This window comes from Schistocerca gregaria, chromosome 5 (genome assembly GCF_023897955.1).
Source record: "Schistocerca gregaria isolate iqSchGreg1 chromosome 5, iqSchGreg1.2, whole genome shotgun sequence".
Classification (NCBI taxonomy): Eukaryota; Metazoa; Arthropoda; class Insecta; order Orthoptera; family Acrididae; genus Schistocerca; species Schistocerca gregaria.
In genome coordinates this window covers 477,552,693-477,569,721 of record NC_064924.1, presented here as the reverse complement: position 1 = coordinate 477,569,721, position 17,029 = coordinate 477,552,693, and the positions used below count along the sequence as shown (strand labels likewise).

General features: G+C 37.7%; 1 protein-coding gene across 1 annotated transcript in view; it reads left to right on the top strand.

The window, feature by feature from the left end:
* The window catches only part of LOC126272276 (armadillo repeat-containing protein gudu), a 106,397-nt gene that overhangs the window by 62,990 nt on the left and 26,378 nt on the right, over positions 1–17,029 (top strand). Inside the window, exons 8-9 of the mRNA XM_049975028.1 lie at positions 3,372–3,668; positions 15,478–15,666. Of these exons, the coding sequence (XP_049830985.1) occupies positions 3,372–3,668; positions 15,478–15,666 (486 nt within the window). The remainder of the gene's footprint in view (positions 1–3,371; positions 3,669–15,477; positions 15,667–17,029) is intronic.

Genomic DNA, 17,029 nt, shown 5'->3' with positions numbered 1-17,029 from the left:
AAAATGCACTTTTGAAAACTCAATAAGTATTCCCTTTTCAGTTAATCTTTCCAATAATTATTCCAGTAATAATATGGTCTTCCCAGTTCTCTGTCACAATCATAAAATCATCAACATAAATAAATACCTTCTCTAAGAACTTACCCCCTAATACCAAACCAAGTGCACAAATAAATGCAGCCAATGATACATTAAGTCCAAATGGTGAAACTTTATACTGATAACACCTTCCATCAAATAAGAAATCCATATACTTCCTAGACTCCACAGCCAAGGGAACTTACCAGTTACCTTCTATTAGATCTACAATACTTAAATACTTAGTGTTGCAGAACCTAACCAGCTTTTCTTTTATAGGTTGATCTCTCTCAATTTCATTTACCTTATTCAACAGTCTAGCATCAAGAACCAATCTAATATCACCATTATATTTCCTCATGACTACTGTAGGTTTATAATATAGACTATCAGACAGCTCTATAATTTACCATCTGACCATATGATGTATCTCTTTCCTTGCTACTTCATGTAAGATCAAACCAATGGATATGGTATCTTGAAAAATGGTATCTGTGACATTATCTCAGATTTGCATTCATATCCTTTAGTTACCCTAGTTTATCACTGAAAGCTTTCTCATTTTTTCTCAGTACCTTTACCAGCTAATTTCTTTCCACTTCAGTTCATGCAGCAGACTCACATTTCTCTTTGACCTGATATTCCGATATGTTACTTCTATCAATTCTAATTACTCCTAGTGCATCTTCTTCACCCATTGATTCTATATTTCTTTCCATCTTTATCTTGTAACTATTCGTTTTCTCAATGGAATCAGTTTGTAATTGTCCCTTGTTCAACCTAACGCAGACCTGCTGGTCGTGAACATGTATGAGTATGACCCTCATGGTAAGTCTAATAATACACTGTGGCTGACCATGCAATCCATACCTAACAATACAGGTAACATAATGTCAGTTACAACCATCATTTACTGTTGTATCATTATTCCAGAAATTCTAAACACCAGTAACAGTCCTTCTACCTTTTGTGTCAGTTAAACCTACCACCTGCAGATTGCTCACTGGGAAAGAATGACATCTCCCATTTACTTCTATTCCATTCCCACTTTTCTTTCAACAATAAGCTGTTTTGGCCAGAAATCTCCAAAAGAAACTCTACCATCTGATTCTCAAAACACCCTTGCATTAATAATCACCAGATATTCATCTCCCATTCTTCTTTGTACATAACTAATTCCTCATTTAAAGCTTGATATTCTTGGTATTTGAGAAAAGCATTTTTAAAACAGTTTTAAGTTTGCAATATACTAGTCATAACAATGGCTTGAACATCCCCTGTGACCTCTGAGATTATCATCCCATTGCTTACTGGCTTGTAACTCCCTTTGTTGCCACAAGTCTGATTATTATGGTTCCTGTTACTTATATTGCCATTAGGATGATTACCATTACATTATTGTTACTGTGATTATTATTATTATTATTATTATTATTATTATTATTACTGTCATTACTATTTTAATTATGATATTGTGGATCATTTCATCCCCTTATATTTCTGCATCTTGACTAATTTGGAGTTTGATACCCACTGTAATTAATTAGTTCTTCCTTTGTCTCTTCCTTCTTCCTTTGATAACCTTGTTTCTAGTCCCATTTACTTATAGTTAGATATCCTAGTTTTGGGTTTATTTTTAGCCTTATTTAAATAATCAAATTGGTATAGTAGTTCTAATAGGATTTGGTCCTGAGTCCACCTTTCACCTACTAAACATACTCATGCCTTATCTGATAAACATGTTATTAACAGTTCATTTAGCTGTAACTCCCTCACAAGCTTATTCAGCTACAAAGTTTGGTCCAAATGGTACTCAACAAAATTCCTACAAATGCCTCAGTTTTCAATATATCTCTGTGGACCAAATAATTCTAATCTCAGTTTTCTTTGTGTATTGTCAGACCAGTACTTGGCCTTAAATGCTTTGGAGAAATCTTTAACTGCATTAAATGTATTCAAATTTAAAATCATCTACTGTGAAGCATCTTCCTCCAAATGACATAATAAGCCTTATACTTTATTTCAAATATAGCAAAGATGCTGAGTCACAGATTGACACAACAAAAAGACTGTTATTTTGTTCTGCCTATCTGCAACTCAGCATCTCTGCTATATGGTGAGCAGCAACTTTCCTTTTCAGAATACTGTTACATTCCGTCCTGGATTTTTCATTGTTTGATTCAAATCTTACACTTTTATCATCCCAGGAGGAAATTGATGCCCACTATCTTTCATTCCTAACTTTGGTTCCTCCACAAAATTCCATCTCTAGTATATGAGTCTTATCCCAACTGGGATTGTTGTTCAATGACCAGTAGACCTCTGATGTATTATCTCCACTACTGTCATGACAATGACTACTTTCCTTACTGAAGGGAGCTGAAGTTACATAACTTGTATTATTTACTCTAGGTTCACTGGCAAGTCAGTTCTCTTACATGAAAAACTAATTTCATGTTCAACTACTCAGATACACACCTTTGGATATTCTCTACTGGGAAGCCTGTAATATTGCCTAGCTCATTAATTTAGGTTTGAACCCTTTGATTATTTTTTTGTCACTTGACGTTATATCCTCAAATTATTATTTATTTATCGTATGGCAATATACACACATAAGAAAGAAGCAGACAAATCACTAATTTAACAAACGTTAATAATTGCAAACAAACATCACTAATATAACAAAGTTTAAGGCTTACAAACAAACATCAAGTCTATTAATATAATCTATCAACTCTGGAGTTGCAAGCCGGAAGTCATCAGGACTCCCATTTTAGGCTCTTCTGGAACACTCTTCAACAATGTGGCTGATGGTCTGGTTAATTCGCGTCCGTAGTATAACACTACATGTGTACCCTGGGTAATGCTAAATGAACTAGCACATACTGGCAGTTAGCTAATCTGAGGATCTCCTGACTATAAGACACTTTCAGAAAGAGTTATGTCAGCAGACAGACATCCTCAAGTAATAAGCTGACAAACATTTCCTGTGACTCTTCGGCTTTTTCCATTTCGCTGGGTAGTGCCACCTGTTCGCCCGATGTATCGATATATTCGTATCTCACCTCATTTTTTGTGTTTGTATGTATGAATCTGGCTCCTCTGAATGCTTTGGATTTACTGTGTAATGTGCCAAGTTTATATTATAAACAATTAGCATCATTAATAGCATCTTATTCAGGTACCTTAAAGAGCCCACTCATTAAGTTTCCAAACTATAAACAAAAGTTAATTGAAGCCTCTCTTTTACATTTTTTCTTGTTACTCACTCCAAATATTTGTCAAAACAGGTGCTAACAAATGTTGTTGGAGGGCTTGCCCAGTGTGCAAAATTTCCTCATAATCGAGAAGTTCTGAGAAATGCCAAAGGTATTCCCCTGCTAGTGCAGTTACTGAACAGTACTAACCAGTCACTACTGGAAAACGTTGCCCTTGTGCTTGGTGAGTGTGCTAATGAGAAGGAATCAATGGCAATCATTGAAGAACTTGATGGCGTGAGGCTCATCTGGTCTTTGCTGAAGAATCCATCACCTCGAGTGCAAGCAAATGCTGCTTGGGCATTATGTCCATGCATCCACAATGCTAAGGTACATATAATATTAATACTAATTCTAACTTTTAAGAAATTCCAATCTGTGAGATAAGACACAAGCAGTCAGGATTGAATGGGAGGGTGTGTTTCCTAATGTATGCTTCCATAATCAGTTGGTTGTACGTAATCATTCTCTCACCTATTCACAACTTACGTTGCATGCATCTCTTCATGAAGGGAATATTTCATTGAAAGAGATTGAGTCCGTAAGGACAATAACAAAGACAAATAAATTTCTGAGCCTGTATAAGACCAAAACGTTTGTTGGCGCAGAGTATTAACAGTTCAGATGTAATCAAAGCACTGTATTTTTGACCAGACATAAAAGAATTCCACCCAACCCCACAAGACAGTATTAAGGCAAACTGGCAATCATGTTCACTTTCCTAGAGGTGTTAGGCCAATTATTTTTCTCTTAAAACAAGCAGAAGTCTTATAAAATCATACAGCATACCACAGTTGTAAGAACATGTTTAGAGACAATGTATAGCTAATGATTAGTAATTTTACAATGCATTACTTTATTAAAGTGTGTCTCAAAGAACACAATAAGATATGGTCAATATCAAAGCCTCCTCCCAGTCCTTGACACTCACTAACTTCCAACCGATTTTCGTCATAAGATCATTGATTACCTTCATCAGATAATAATTTTTCTCACTTGTGATATAGCTTCAGTTGTTGGCTTTCACCTCATGTTGCACAAAGAACATTTTTACATCCACATATCTGGTACCTTACTAAGCCTTGTGATTACAGCAGATTTCTTAACACACCATTTATTAATAAAGAGCTTCATAGTATGTAGCAGAATCAACTCTTCACCAATTTCATTGAGAGGGTTGTCCATCCACTTAAGATTTGCTAAGTGCTACTTGATGCAACAAACTCTGCAACATTTTGCTGTTTTCTCATGCTTCAGCTTATGGCTGCACTCCCAAAAATTGTAAACTATCTACTAATGTCTTACAATTTTTTGTCAGCTTTCCAATTTGCATTGATATACATTTCAGCTTGCTTACCAGTCTTGCAGCAGCTGAGTACAGTATTTGTAGGACCTTGCAAATAATTTAGCATATATTTCACTCATCACCAGTGGTTCTTTCTTGGATATTGCTCAAGTATGTGGGAACCAACCAGATATGACTAACAGGGGATATTGAACATATACAGAGAAAAGCAGCACAAATGGTCACAGGTTTGTTTAATCCATGGGAGAGTATCACAGAGATATTAATGGAATTGAACTGGTAGAATCTTGAAGATAGAGGTAAACAATCACAAGAAAGTCTACTAAAAAGTTTCAGGAACCGACCTTAAATGATTACTGTAGGAATATACTACAACTTCCTATGTATCGCTGACATTGGGATTTTGAGGATAAGAGTAGAATAATTATTACATGCACAGAGGTATTCAAACAATCATTTTTGCTGTTTTCCATACATGAATGGAACAGGAAGAAACACTAACAACTAGTAAAGTGGACATACCCTCTGCCATACACCTCACGGTGGTTTGCAGAGTATAGATGTAAATGTAGATATAGATTGCTACTGAATTGGCTGGAATATGCCACTGAATAAGCTAAAATTGGGATCAAATTACCTTCATAAGACTTAAGGCATGAGAGAAAGGCAGTAGTTGAGAAGGCAGTGAGACAGTGTTGTAGCTTAGCCCCTATGTTACTCAATTGTGTGTACAGCAGGCACTAAAGGAAATCAAGGAGAAATTTAGGAAAGGAATTAAAGCTTCAGAACGAGAAATAAAAACTTTAAGATTTGCCTATGATGTAATTCTGTTAGAGGTACATTACTTGGACGAAAGAAACAGTGTCTTGAAAGGAGGTTATAAGGTGAACATCAGTGAAAGTAAATGAAAGTTAATAGTGTGTTGTTGAATTAAATCAGGTGACGCTGATTCAACACTAAAAGTAAACAAGTCTTGCTGTTTGTGCACCAAAATAATTAACATTTACAAGAGTAAAAATGGCATAAAATGCAGGTTGCCAATCAAAAGAAAAGTTTTTTCTGAAAAACAAAAATATGTTAACATTTAGTATACATCTAGGAGTTAGTGCTACAGCAAGAAAAAACATGATTTATGGAACATAGTTCTTTACAGAGCAAGATATAAGATTCAGTAAAGTAAAAGTTGTGTGTGGCACTGAATACATTGACTGGACAAAAGTAATACAGGTTACAGAATAGGACAAGCACTTATTTTCAGTCACTTAAATAATACTGTTTCTTTGGCGGCTCATAAGGTGGCCTCTATAAGCGGGCCTTTGGACTGTAAGGATGCGCAATCTCTAAAATCATATGTCATGAGTGAAAGTACATCACTCCTCCCTTTTAGGTGGTGGATAAACTGCATACATACATAAAAACACTAGGCACAGAAAAATACATGGTACAGAAAAAATGTGTGGTACAGAAAAAGTGCACAGTAAAGAAAAAATGCATGGTACAGAAAAAAATACTGCTACCGGAAAGCACAGTTACCAAACATCTGCTGGTACCAAAGAAGCGCTGGTATCGTCAAAAAAAAAAAAAAAAAAAAAAAAAAAAAAAAAAAAAAAAAAAAAAAAAAAAAACCCTGATCTCACAAGGCAGTGAGATTACGAGTCACAGAAAACACCAATGATAGCACTGACATCCATTTCATCGCTTGACATCAGTGGCTACTGCAGCATGTGCCGGGCAGTCACTGGTGAGTAGGGGCAGAAGTGATGAGAGTACAGTTTATTGCAAATTTCCATAGCAAATTTCCTGTCATGGTTGGTGGTTGGCATCAGTGAAGGCATTGGGGACAATGGCCGCACAGGACCCAGCAACAGAGGTGGTGGTGACTGCGACATCACGTGCAGTGGGGGCTGCGCCAGCAATGGCAGTCAAGGATTAGGGGTGGGGGGCAGGGGGGCAGGAACCCCAGTCAGGCAGTCGCTAGGCCATCCAGAACAAATCCTGCCACGTGCAGCTGTAGCTGGTCAAAGTGACAGGATGCCCACCATTCAGGAGCACGGAAACGCACAGGCACCAGCCCTAGCAGTGCCTGATGGCAACAGGAACCCAGTTAAGCCCACAGCTGAAACCACAAGTCCAGGCAGGTGTACCCAGCTGGAACCATCATGAAGCCAATGACACTGGCAGATGCAGCATCAGATACAGCAGGTGAAAAAGGGGCCATGGTTGGTGTCCATGTAGCAGCTCCACTGGGCTCTTGTTTCCCACCGGAAATGGTACAAAATAATAAAAAATGGTCTAAAGCAGCTTCAGGGGACCTGCTGGATACATACTCCCCATCTGAGTTTGAAATGCCTGAACCATGCATTCAGCCTAGTCATTAGATTGAGGATGAAATGGATGTGCTGTGAGATGGTGAACACCACTAGCCTGACAAAAAAATGCAGATTCGTGAGAACTGGGAGCTCTGTTATCAGTAATGACAGTATACCCAAGTCGTTCAATTGCAAGAATCTTAGATGGGGCTGAAATAGTGGCAGCCACAGACGTGGACAGACGATGTGTTACATAGGGAGACTTGGAATTGGCATCCACTACAATGAGCCAGTACTGATTTAGAAAGTCCTAGTGAAATTGACATGCTGATGCTTCCATAGGTGCTGTGGCATTGGCCAGGGGGAAAAGAAACCTGTGGGACCAAGTATTGCTGACCACAGTGAGCGTAAGTGGCAATAGCCATATAACATCCCCCTCTCTGCCCAGCCAATACACATGCCAGCGGACCAAAGCTTTGGTGCAACATGCATTAGCAACAGTACATTAGGATGCAAGGAAGCAGGAATCACAAACTGGTGAACAGCATTCTCCATACCTAACAAAAGAACCCTGTCAAACACACAAAGGTGATTTTGGAGAGAGAAGTAATTACACAAGGGATCTGAAGCATGACTTGGGGGTTTTTCCCACCAACGTGGTGCACAAAAGAGAGGACTCAACTAAGTACAGGATCCATGGTGATGGCCGATGCTACCATGGCGCTAATGATGGGAGAACCATTGACCACATTCTGGTTCTCAATATCTAAATAGGAACAAAGCAACTCATTCTGATCAAACAGTGGGTCCGACATGATCAGAAGATGAGATAAGACATTAGCGTTAGTGTGTTGTGCCTTTGGCTGGGAATGGATCTGATAATGATAACAGGAGAGGAAGAGAGCCCACTGCTGCAATCAAGGACTAAATGGAACTTAGAACCATACAAGAATACATGAAACTTCTTGATGGTGAACACCATCACTAAAGTCTTCTTTTCAGTCTGAGAATACTGCTGAAAACTGCATGTGAGTTAAAGTCTTAGAAGTGCAAGCAATGAGTCATTTGGACCTGTCTGCATATTTGTGCACCAACACTGTACCAAGACCATGCTGAGAGCCATCTGTAGCAAACATGAGATGCTGACCCAGCTGAAAAGTGGCCATATTGACTTAAGCAAAGTGAATGCTCAGTCACAAGCTGGTGACAGAAAAAAGGCATATTTTTATGCAAAATTGCTTGCAGGGGCTGAGCAAGAGTGGATGCTTTTGGAAAAATCTTACATCTTTACTTCTGCAGTTCCTTAACGGATGTCAGCCACAGCAAAGCAACAACTGCATCAACATGGTGATGCAACAATTTGACCCCTATGCAAGAAACTTCAAAACCTAGGTACTCAGTTGATGACTGAAAAAATTGAGATTTGGTAATATTGCACTTGAGATCAGTAGACTGCAAAAGAGAAAACAGCAATCAGAGATTTCTAAGGTGGTCTTCGGTGGAAGAACCCAAAACAATGATACTGTCAAGGTAATTGATGCACTCAGACACAGAGGCTGTCAGCTGTTCTAAAAAAATGCTCAAAAATTGTGGGCATGTTAGCAACACCAAAAGGCAATCGTTGATTTTGGCATAGACCAAAATGTGTATTGACGATGAAAAGGTGCACAGTGGCCTTATCCAAAGGAATCTGGAGGTATGCTTCCAACAAATCAGTCTTGGAAAAGTAGTGGCCACCGGATAATTTTGCATGCAACTCGTCAGGGCAGGGCAAAGCATATGTATCTATCATGGACTGTGCATTAATTGTGACAATGAAGTCACCATAGAGGTAATGCTTACCCATCGGCTTCTTAAAGACACAGGCGCCAACTCCATGGGGCCTGAGGGGCCCAAGCCCCCTCAAAAATTCGTTTGGGGAGGGGGGGGGGTCCTCCACCCCTGAATAAGTTAAGAAAATTATTAGTGATATTATGGTTTGTAAAATCACAAATTTATGTTGGAATTTTTTATTTTCCTTATTTGATGATAGTTACCTTTTAAAATACATTCATTAATGGGTTAAAACAAATAATTCTTATGGTAGTAAGCAGGTTAACTGAAAACGAGTGGTGTGAACCATGACAGAGTTACAGTGCTGTGGGCACACTTACAATTTGTCCCAGTGCGTGAACCTTCGGGTAAAGTCTGGTGCAGGTGAGCCGGTGCTGCAGCCGCGGTGACATCAAAAGGACTGGAGCAGAAGCACCTGGAACCCTCCACCTCACATCACCTTGACACTTTGAGACATTATGACACTATGGCTATATAAAGTCCACATTGCTGTCGCAGTCATTCAGTGTCAATAGTTCCATTCAGTGCAAGCTGCAGACGTGTTTAGTGCTCCAACTTTAGTGTCTAGTGGACTATTTTATATGACTATATTTTATTCATTTACTTTAGTTTCTTAGTTTATTGTGAATTAATTTTGCAGTGGATAAATTTGTTACCAAAAAAGCTCACTTGGAAGTTAATGATACTGCAAGTCAACACCCAAAATTATTGTGTCGTCAATTGCTTCATTGTCTTCAGGTGAGAACCATTCATAACCAAAACCGGGACAATTTGGTAAGGGAAGACCATTTCAGAAGTCTTGGTTGATCAAATATACATGGCTAGAATATGGAGCATTTACGAAAAAGTTTTTTGCAAAACCTGCAAAGAGGCAATGCTAAAGATCTATTACAATTTTCTTAAAAAAAAAAAAAAAAGAGAGAGAGAGAGAAGAAGAAGATGCATTTACTTCTGTAGGGTTTTCTAATTGGAAAATAGCTCTGGAAAAATTCTGCCTTCATGAAAATACATTTACGCATAAAGAAGGTGTTCTGAAACTAAAGTCTATCACTAACCGAAGTGTGGCCTCCCAATTGAATGAACAGTTAGATAGTGATATGAAGAAAGGCTGTATAGCTCTTGGGACAATTTTTACTACCATGCAATTTCTATGCCAACAAGGACTAGCAATTACAGGGCACAAAGATGTAAACTCAATTTTTTTTCTGAGTGTTGGAACTCCGAAAGAATGACATACCTGAGTTTAAAGATTGGGTATAAGAGGACACCCCACAATATTCAAAATGAGATCATTGATTTACTGGGAAAGTCTGTATTGAGAAAGGTATTGGCTTCAATCTATTATGGTTGACAAAACAAGTGATTCTTCAACTCACAAACTAGTGTCATTTTGTATTCATACTGTCAATGAATCCTTAATCATCAACAAAGACTTTATTGGCTTATGTGAGACACCCTACACGGAATCCCAAACTCTGTTTAGTATTTTAAAAGATGTTTTTGCTCGTCTTCATTTGTCAGTGTATAACCTAAGAGGTGCCTTGAATATGAGAGGTAAGTTCAAAGGACTAAAAACATTAGTTTTGGATATACAACCAAAAGCACATTATGTGCACTGCACTGCTCACAGTTTAGACTTGGCAGTTGTAGGCAGTCTTCACAATCTTATGTCTATGAGGTACATTATGGCTTTAGCCAAGGACTTAATAAACACCGTAAGGGAATCCAACAAAAGGAAGGGAATTTTCAGAAGTATACACTGTGAGAGCACCAATGACCAAGCTGGTCTATGACCCCTTTGCCCAACTAGATGAACTATACAAGCTTCTAGTATCTTGAGAATATTGAAAAACTTTGAAGAACTTATAGAGATTTTTAAATATTTTCTGCAGAGGGCAAAACAGAGACAGGTTACAAATGTGCAGGCTACCTTGAGTCAATGTTAAAATTCAAGACTTATTTCTTTTTATGTCTTTATTGCCATGCAGTGAACCCAGTAGGGGATGCCAATGAAAAAATTCAATGCCCTCATCTAAGTGTTGCTGATCTGGAAAAAAATATATGAGGGCTTGATTTGTATATTCGATGGAAGGCATAATAGTTTTGAACACTTTTGGGAATTTTGTCTAAAAGAAAAACCTTCACAAGTTGATGATCCTTCACTTCCTTGGAATCAAAGTATACCAAAGAAGTATGAAAACAAAGAAGTCAGCTCACTGCAAACTTTCAAAACCCCAAAGGAATACTAAAAAGGTATTTACACTGAAGTTTGTGAAATGATGCAATATTCATTACTGAGCAGTTTGCTTCAACTGGACTCACACAGTTCATTGCAGTTGAACAAGAGTGCTTGCTTTTAGTAAAGAGAGGTGAAACAAATTTGGAAAAATCAACTGTTTTTCAAAAATGACCTAGACACTGAGAGACTGCACTTACATTTGAATATGTTAGCCGATATTACTAATAAAAAACAACTGGTCTTAAAAAACATGCATGATGTGAGAAAGTACATTAGACAAGAGCCTGCAGTTGGGGAAATTTTATGTGAAGTAGTGAAGTGCATTAGTTCCAATCACGGTAGTAACAGCAGAATGGTCATTTAGCGCCCTTAGACATCTGAAGTCATATCTCCAATCAACAATGGGACAGAAGGGATTGAACAACTTGGCTGTTCTTCATGCCAACCAAGATGTTTTGGATGATTCAGTAATCCAGTCAGATGGTTGACATTTGCACCTTTTTAAAGACACTCTAGCCCTAATAATGGCATTTAGAGCAATGTTAAAAAAAATTATAAAATAGAGAATTAAATATATACATAATGTTAAATTTTCAGTTTCAAAATATTAGTACTAGTTTAGTACTGTATTACTATATTACTATAGTACTGTTTTGGTTAATTTTAAATACTTAAATATCTTGAGGGTGCAAGACCCAATTAAAACCCGCTATTTACACTCTTTTTGACTGAAAGTATTAGGCACACTGTATTAACTTTTTTAGCTGTATTAAAGCATTGACTTTGAGATATTGTTTTTATTTAATGAACCCTGAGCATTAATCAAAGTAAGCTTATTAATTAAAGTGTTATTACAGTGTGACAGCAATATTTTATGTTTTATTCTTTTAATGATTGTTTACAATTTGTTCAAATATAATTTCAGCCTTTTCAGAGCTATATATTCACTGCTCTGTAATAGTCTATAACATGATTATTATTGTAAATTAAATAAGCTTTTTACAAAAATACCATGCATGTTCATGTTTTGTTTCTTTTTTTCAAAGCCAAAAAATGTGTCAAGCTTGTCAAGTTTCCCAGAGTGTTGAGTTATTGAGAGTCCAGTTTTTAGGATTCTGATGTAGATCATATGACTCTAAAATGCTTAAAAAATCTTTAAAACTCACTATTTTTCATCCTAAATTTAGAAAATTTCCCAGGGAAAGACCTCCAGTATGGGCTCCCCCAATATTTTTTTATAAGTTGGTGCCCCTGCTTAAAGATGATGAATAATGTAGACCATTCACTGGAAGAAATAGGCTGAATGACATCAAGTGACATCAAACTGTCTGATTTGGCCTTGTCAAAGTCATGCAACATGACATACATGCTGTGCCAAAAAACAGTATGGGAATGATCCACAACAAGGAAGGTGGTGAGAGAGTGAACAACAGATTTGTAAGAGACAGGAACAGAGAAATAACCTAGGATTGGAATCTGCAGTTAATTGTAGCTGAGCAATTTCCATTAAATCTGTGCGAGAGGAGCGGAACCCAAGTCCGTGTAAGTTTGGGCATTTACTAGGGTAACAGCAGTTTCTGTGTCCACATGCATTTTTAGTGGTTTATTAAACATACACAAGTCAATAAACAAAGTGTCTGGGGAAACAGTCACTAAAGATATGCAATTTATGTCTATCAGTACTACTGTGTCCAGCACATTTGAAGAGGAGTTACACACTGATGTAATGTGGCCTTTCTTTTGACAGTTGTTGCAAACAGTCCAACATTTAGGGCATGCAGCACACTCATGTTGGATGAAGCAGTACAGGAAAGATGGAAGGGAGCATGCAGCTGCTGATGTGAACCAGCCTGTTGCTGCTGTGGCCATAACCAACGCATTCCCCTTCATCCTAAACACTTGCAGCATGCCTAACAGGGGTTGACTGACCAACTTCCAATATCTCCCCCCCCCCCCCCCCCCACACACACACAGTAACCTAGTCGCCTGCGGCCATTGACACTTCAAAGGACTGTGCTATATTGAGCTCTTCTGTAAGTGTCAGATTATCACATTGATATGCTTTTTTGCAGACTTTCCTATCCAGGGCTAGACAGATAATAATATCATGCACCCTGTGTTGAGTGTAGGCTTCATGATAGGTACCAGCAACAAATTTACATCACTGGCTCAACCCGTGTAAGACTGGTTTGGGCGTTTCTGACAATGGTAAAATTCTACATGTGTTGCAGTTCTGACACAGTAATAGGTTGAGAGAAGCTTACACATTTCATCAAATGATAAGCTGAGCAGTTCTTGCAAAGTCACAAGTTCTGCACGGCAAAAGCCAGGAAAGAAAGACAGCACTACACAGCTTTTCAACAGCCATGCAAAAAACCTGTAAATGTTGGCATAGTCACGTTCCATAGGAGTCCCAGTCTTCAGCTGATACATCATATGCCAGAAAGGGTAATGGATGCACTGACTGGAGAGTAACCACGAACACACAGATACCATTTCCGTGAAAGTGGTAGTAAGAGCCTGCTGTTGTTTCATGAAATATTTCTTCCACCAAGATGGTTATCAAATGACTTACCACTGACACTAACATGCAGAAAAAAATGTAACCGTCACTTGTCACTAAGTTTGCTGTAACAAGAAGAAACACGATTTATGGAACATAGTACTCTACAGAGCAACTCGTAAGATAAGTGAAGTACAGGTTGTGCACAGTACTAAACAATTGACTGGACAACTGTAATACAGGTTACAGAATAGGCTGAGCACTCATTTGTGATCACTTAACTAATACTGTTTCTTTGGTGGCTCGCCAGAGTGCACCAGGGTGCCAACCCAAGTAGTCTTTATAAGCAGGTCTGTGAATTGTATGGACGCACGATCTCTGAAATTGCGCACATCATGATTGAATGTACATTAGTAGTTAGGAATTATTTCCTGATAGTATTTTTGGAGTGCAGCCTTATGTGGAAGTGACCTCAAAATGTGGTGCTACAGAAGTTTTCTGAGGATTAGGTTGACAGATCAGATAACTAATGAAGAAATACTGAATTTAATTAGGGAGAAAAAAATAATATCACACAATTTGAGTAAAAGCAGGCATCCTGAGGTACCATGGAAAAATTGCTTTGATAATGGGAAGAAGTGGGAAAATTGAAATGGAAAAGAGACATTGACAGCAGTAAACAGATTCGAGTAGACAGGTGTTGCCTTAACCATGCAGAGACCAAGATACTTACCAATGATAAAGTAGATTGGAGACCTGCATTAAACAATTCTTTGGATTGAAGATCACAACTACAAACAATATTCCCATTGCTAAGTACAAGAGACTTTCAGTCATGGTTCTGTATTTCAATGCATCTTATTTGCTTATCTTGTCTGCATCATTTTGTACTTGTGCATTTACTATGAATGATGTTTTCCATTCAGGTTTAATTTAAAATTTCTTTTGTGTATGCCTTTTGGTCCAAACTCAATGTTCCATCTTCTCTACTAACTACGATTAACAGTGTGCGGCGTACGACTCCACAGCCCCTTACTTCAAATTTGATAATTCATTTTTCAGTGTGATGAGCAGGCTTTTTCTCTCTTATGAATTAGGAGAAGAATGATGGTCCACAAAAATGAAATGTGATAATGAAGGCAGCGCATTAAAAGCTGTGATTGTCAGAAGAGGACATCCACAATGTATAAAGTGCAGTAAAAGTATTCTGAGCCCTTAACCACTTAACCTTCTCTTGAAACAAGAAGAGTCAATATAACATGGCACACCTCATTATAGTTGCAAGTACATTTTATTTAACGATAATGCAGAGCGAAAGAGCACGTCAAGGGACACAATGAAATATGGTCAGTAACACTAAACATGTCCACAGCATTGTAGGTGAGCCTCTGCAGAATCCGGAAGGAATCTAGGGGAACTAATGGCACGCCTTAGCTTTGAGTCAATCTGTGATTCACACATGGAGAGGCTCAAGTGATACATTGTATGACAAGCTAACACAAGTTTTTAATTTACCGCATATAATCAACACAGCATTTATTTCATGAAAAATACAAGAATTATACCACAAATTCAAATTACATATGCTCATATTGCTTTGAACACATGTACATCAACTGTTGTTTGCCTTACTTTGGAGCTTAAAATGTTTAAGTCTATTCAGCAAATGAGAATAAATCATAAATAACTTGTTTCCGATAATTCAGTTATTAAAATTTTTAGAATTTGTTTCATATGATGAATAATGAAAGCTATTACTATGAATTCTTGTTACATTTATAATGTACTTAACATAATATACAGTTATTCAGTTATTAAAATTTTTAGAAGTTGTTTCATATGATAAATAATGAAAGCTATTACTATGAATTCTTGTTACATTTATAATGTACTTAACATAATATACAGTTACTAAATGATCTTCAACTTTTTTTTCTTTTTTTACCTAGAATTCTGGAGAAATGGTGAGAAGTTTTGTTGGTGGTCTGGAGTTGATTGTGAGCCTACTTCGTTCAAGCGATATTAATGTCCTCGCCTGTGTATGTGCTGCTCTTTCCAAAATAGCACTGGATAAGGAGAATCTGGCTATTATTACAGATCATGGTGTGGTGCCAATGTTAGCACAACTGGTTCTTACAGTAAGCTGTTTTTTAACATTATAGCCCTTAAGATCCCAGCCACAAGCACACTTTGCTTAGCAGAGTTATGCATTGATATAAACTGCTGAGACAAAGACAATTACTAATTGTTGTGTAACATGCAAATATCTACTGTTGTCATGTTTAAATCATGTCACCAGATACAGAGGACCCACAGAAAGCTGTGAAACTATTACAGTTGATCAATGTAGACAACAGACTCATGAACTCAGTCCACACTCCAGCAGATATGATTCATTTCCTTTGAAACTCTTGTAACAACTGTGCTGTTTAATCCACTGTTTCTATTCCTATACTGTAGCATCAACAGTACTGCTGAATATGTATATTGTTTCTTCTATTAATATTGTATATGTATGTAATGGACATGACAACAGTCATCACGAACATTCCTTGCTGAAGCTAAATTATGTTCAGTTACACTGCACACTTTTCTGGTTAATCTAACAACTCAGGTAAGCAGAAACATCATTTACTGCAGAAATAAAACACTAGGGAATTCAATATAGCACAAATTTCCTTACGGATTTTCTGAACATTCTAGAAGTGAGACGAAAAGCTTTTGGGTTTCCAGCAAGGGGGCAGTGTTCAGATTCTGCAACATTTTGTTAAGTGTCATGATCATTATCTTCCAGTAAAGTGCCAAAATACTGTGGCTCTCCCTATATTTATATTAGTGGCATGGCTGGCCCTTTCATATGGTTATGTAAACCAGTCTGACATTGATGATGGGCAAGGAAGGGATGAGGATGGAGCAGTGTTGCAGTGGTGGGTTGGATGCTGCACCAAAATCTCAGCACTCTTGGCCTGTCTCACATGGGCAAATTCATAACACAATTCCACTGATGTGGGATCCCACACCAAATTAGTTGATAGCCTTCATCCCTCTTGACAATATATTTGAAGGTCCTTGTGTTTACAGATTCCTTAGTAATGCTTCCCTAATAGTTACTGGCTGAGCACAACAAATTGGTGATCTCAAAACCAAATATATGTGCTTCATGTAGGTTGCACTCTACAAATGCTTTTTTCTCTATGTCTCCCAAATGTTCATGTCTCATGTATTTCTTGCAGTAGTTTGAAATACAGTGCTGATTTGCCTGATATATTGGAGTGTCAGTGAGTTCCTCACAACCAAGAATGTTTTCTGTCTACAGTTGGTAAGAGGATGGTTTTTGTGTCACATTTTCCGAGCAGCCACATGGTCTTGACTGGGAATTGCTTCATATAGGGAATCAAAGCAATTCTTGGCTCTTTTGTTTTATTTCTGATTTGTTGCATCTTTTCTTTTGTTGAATACCCTTCTAATTTGTGCTTCACTGTATCCTTTTTGATGCAACAC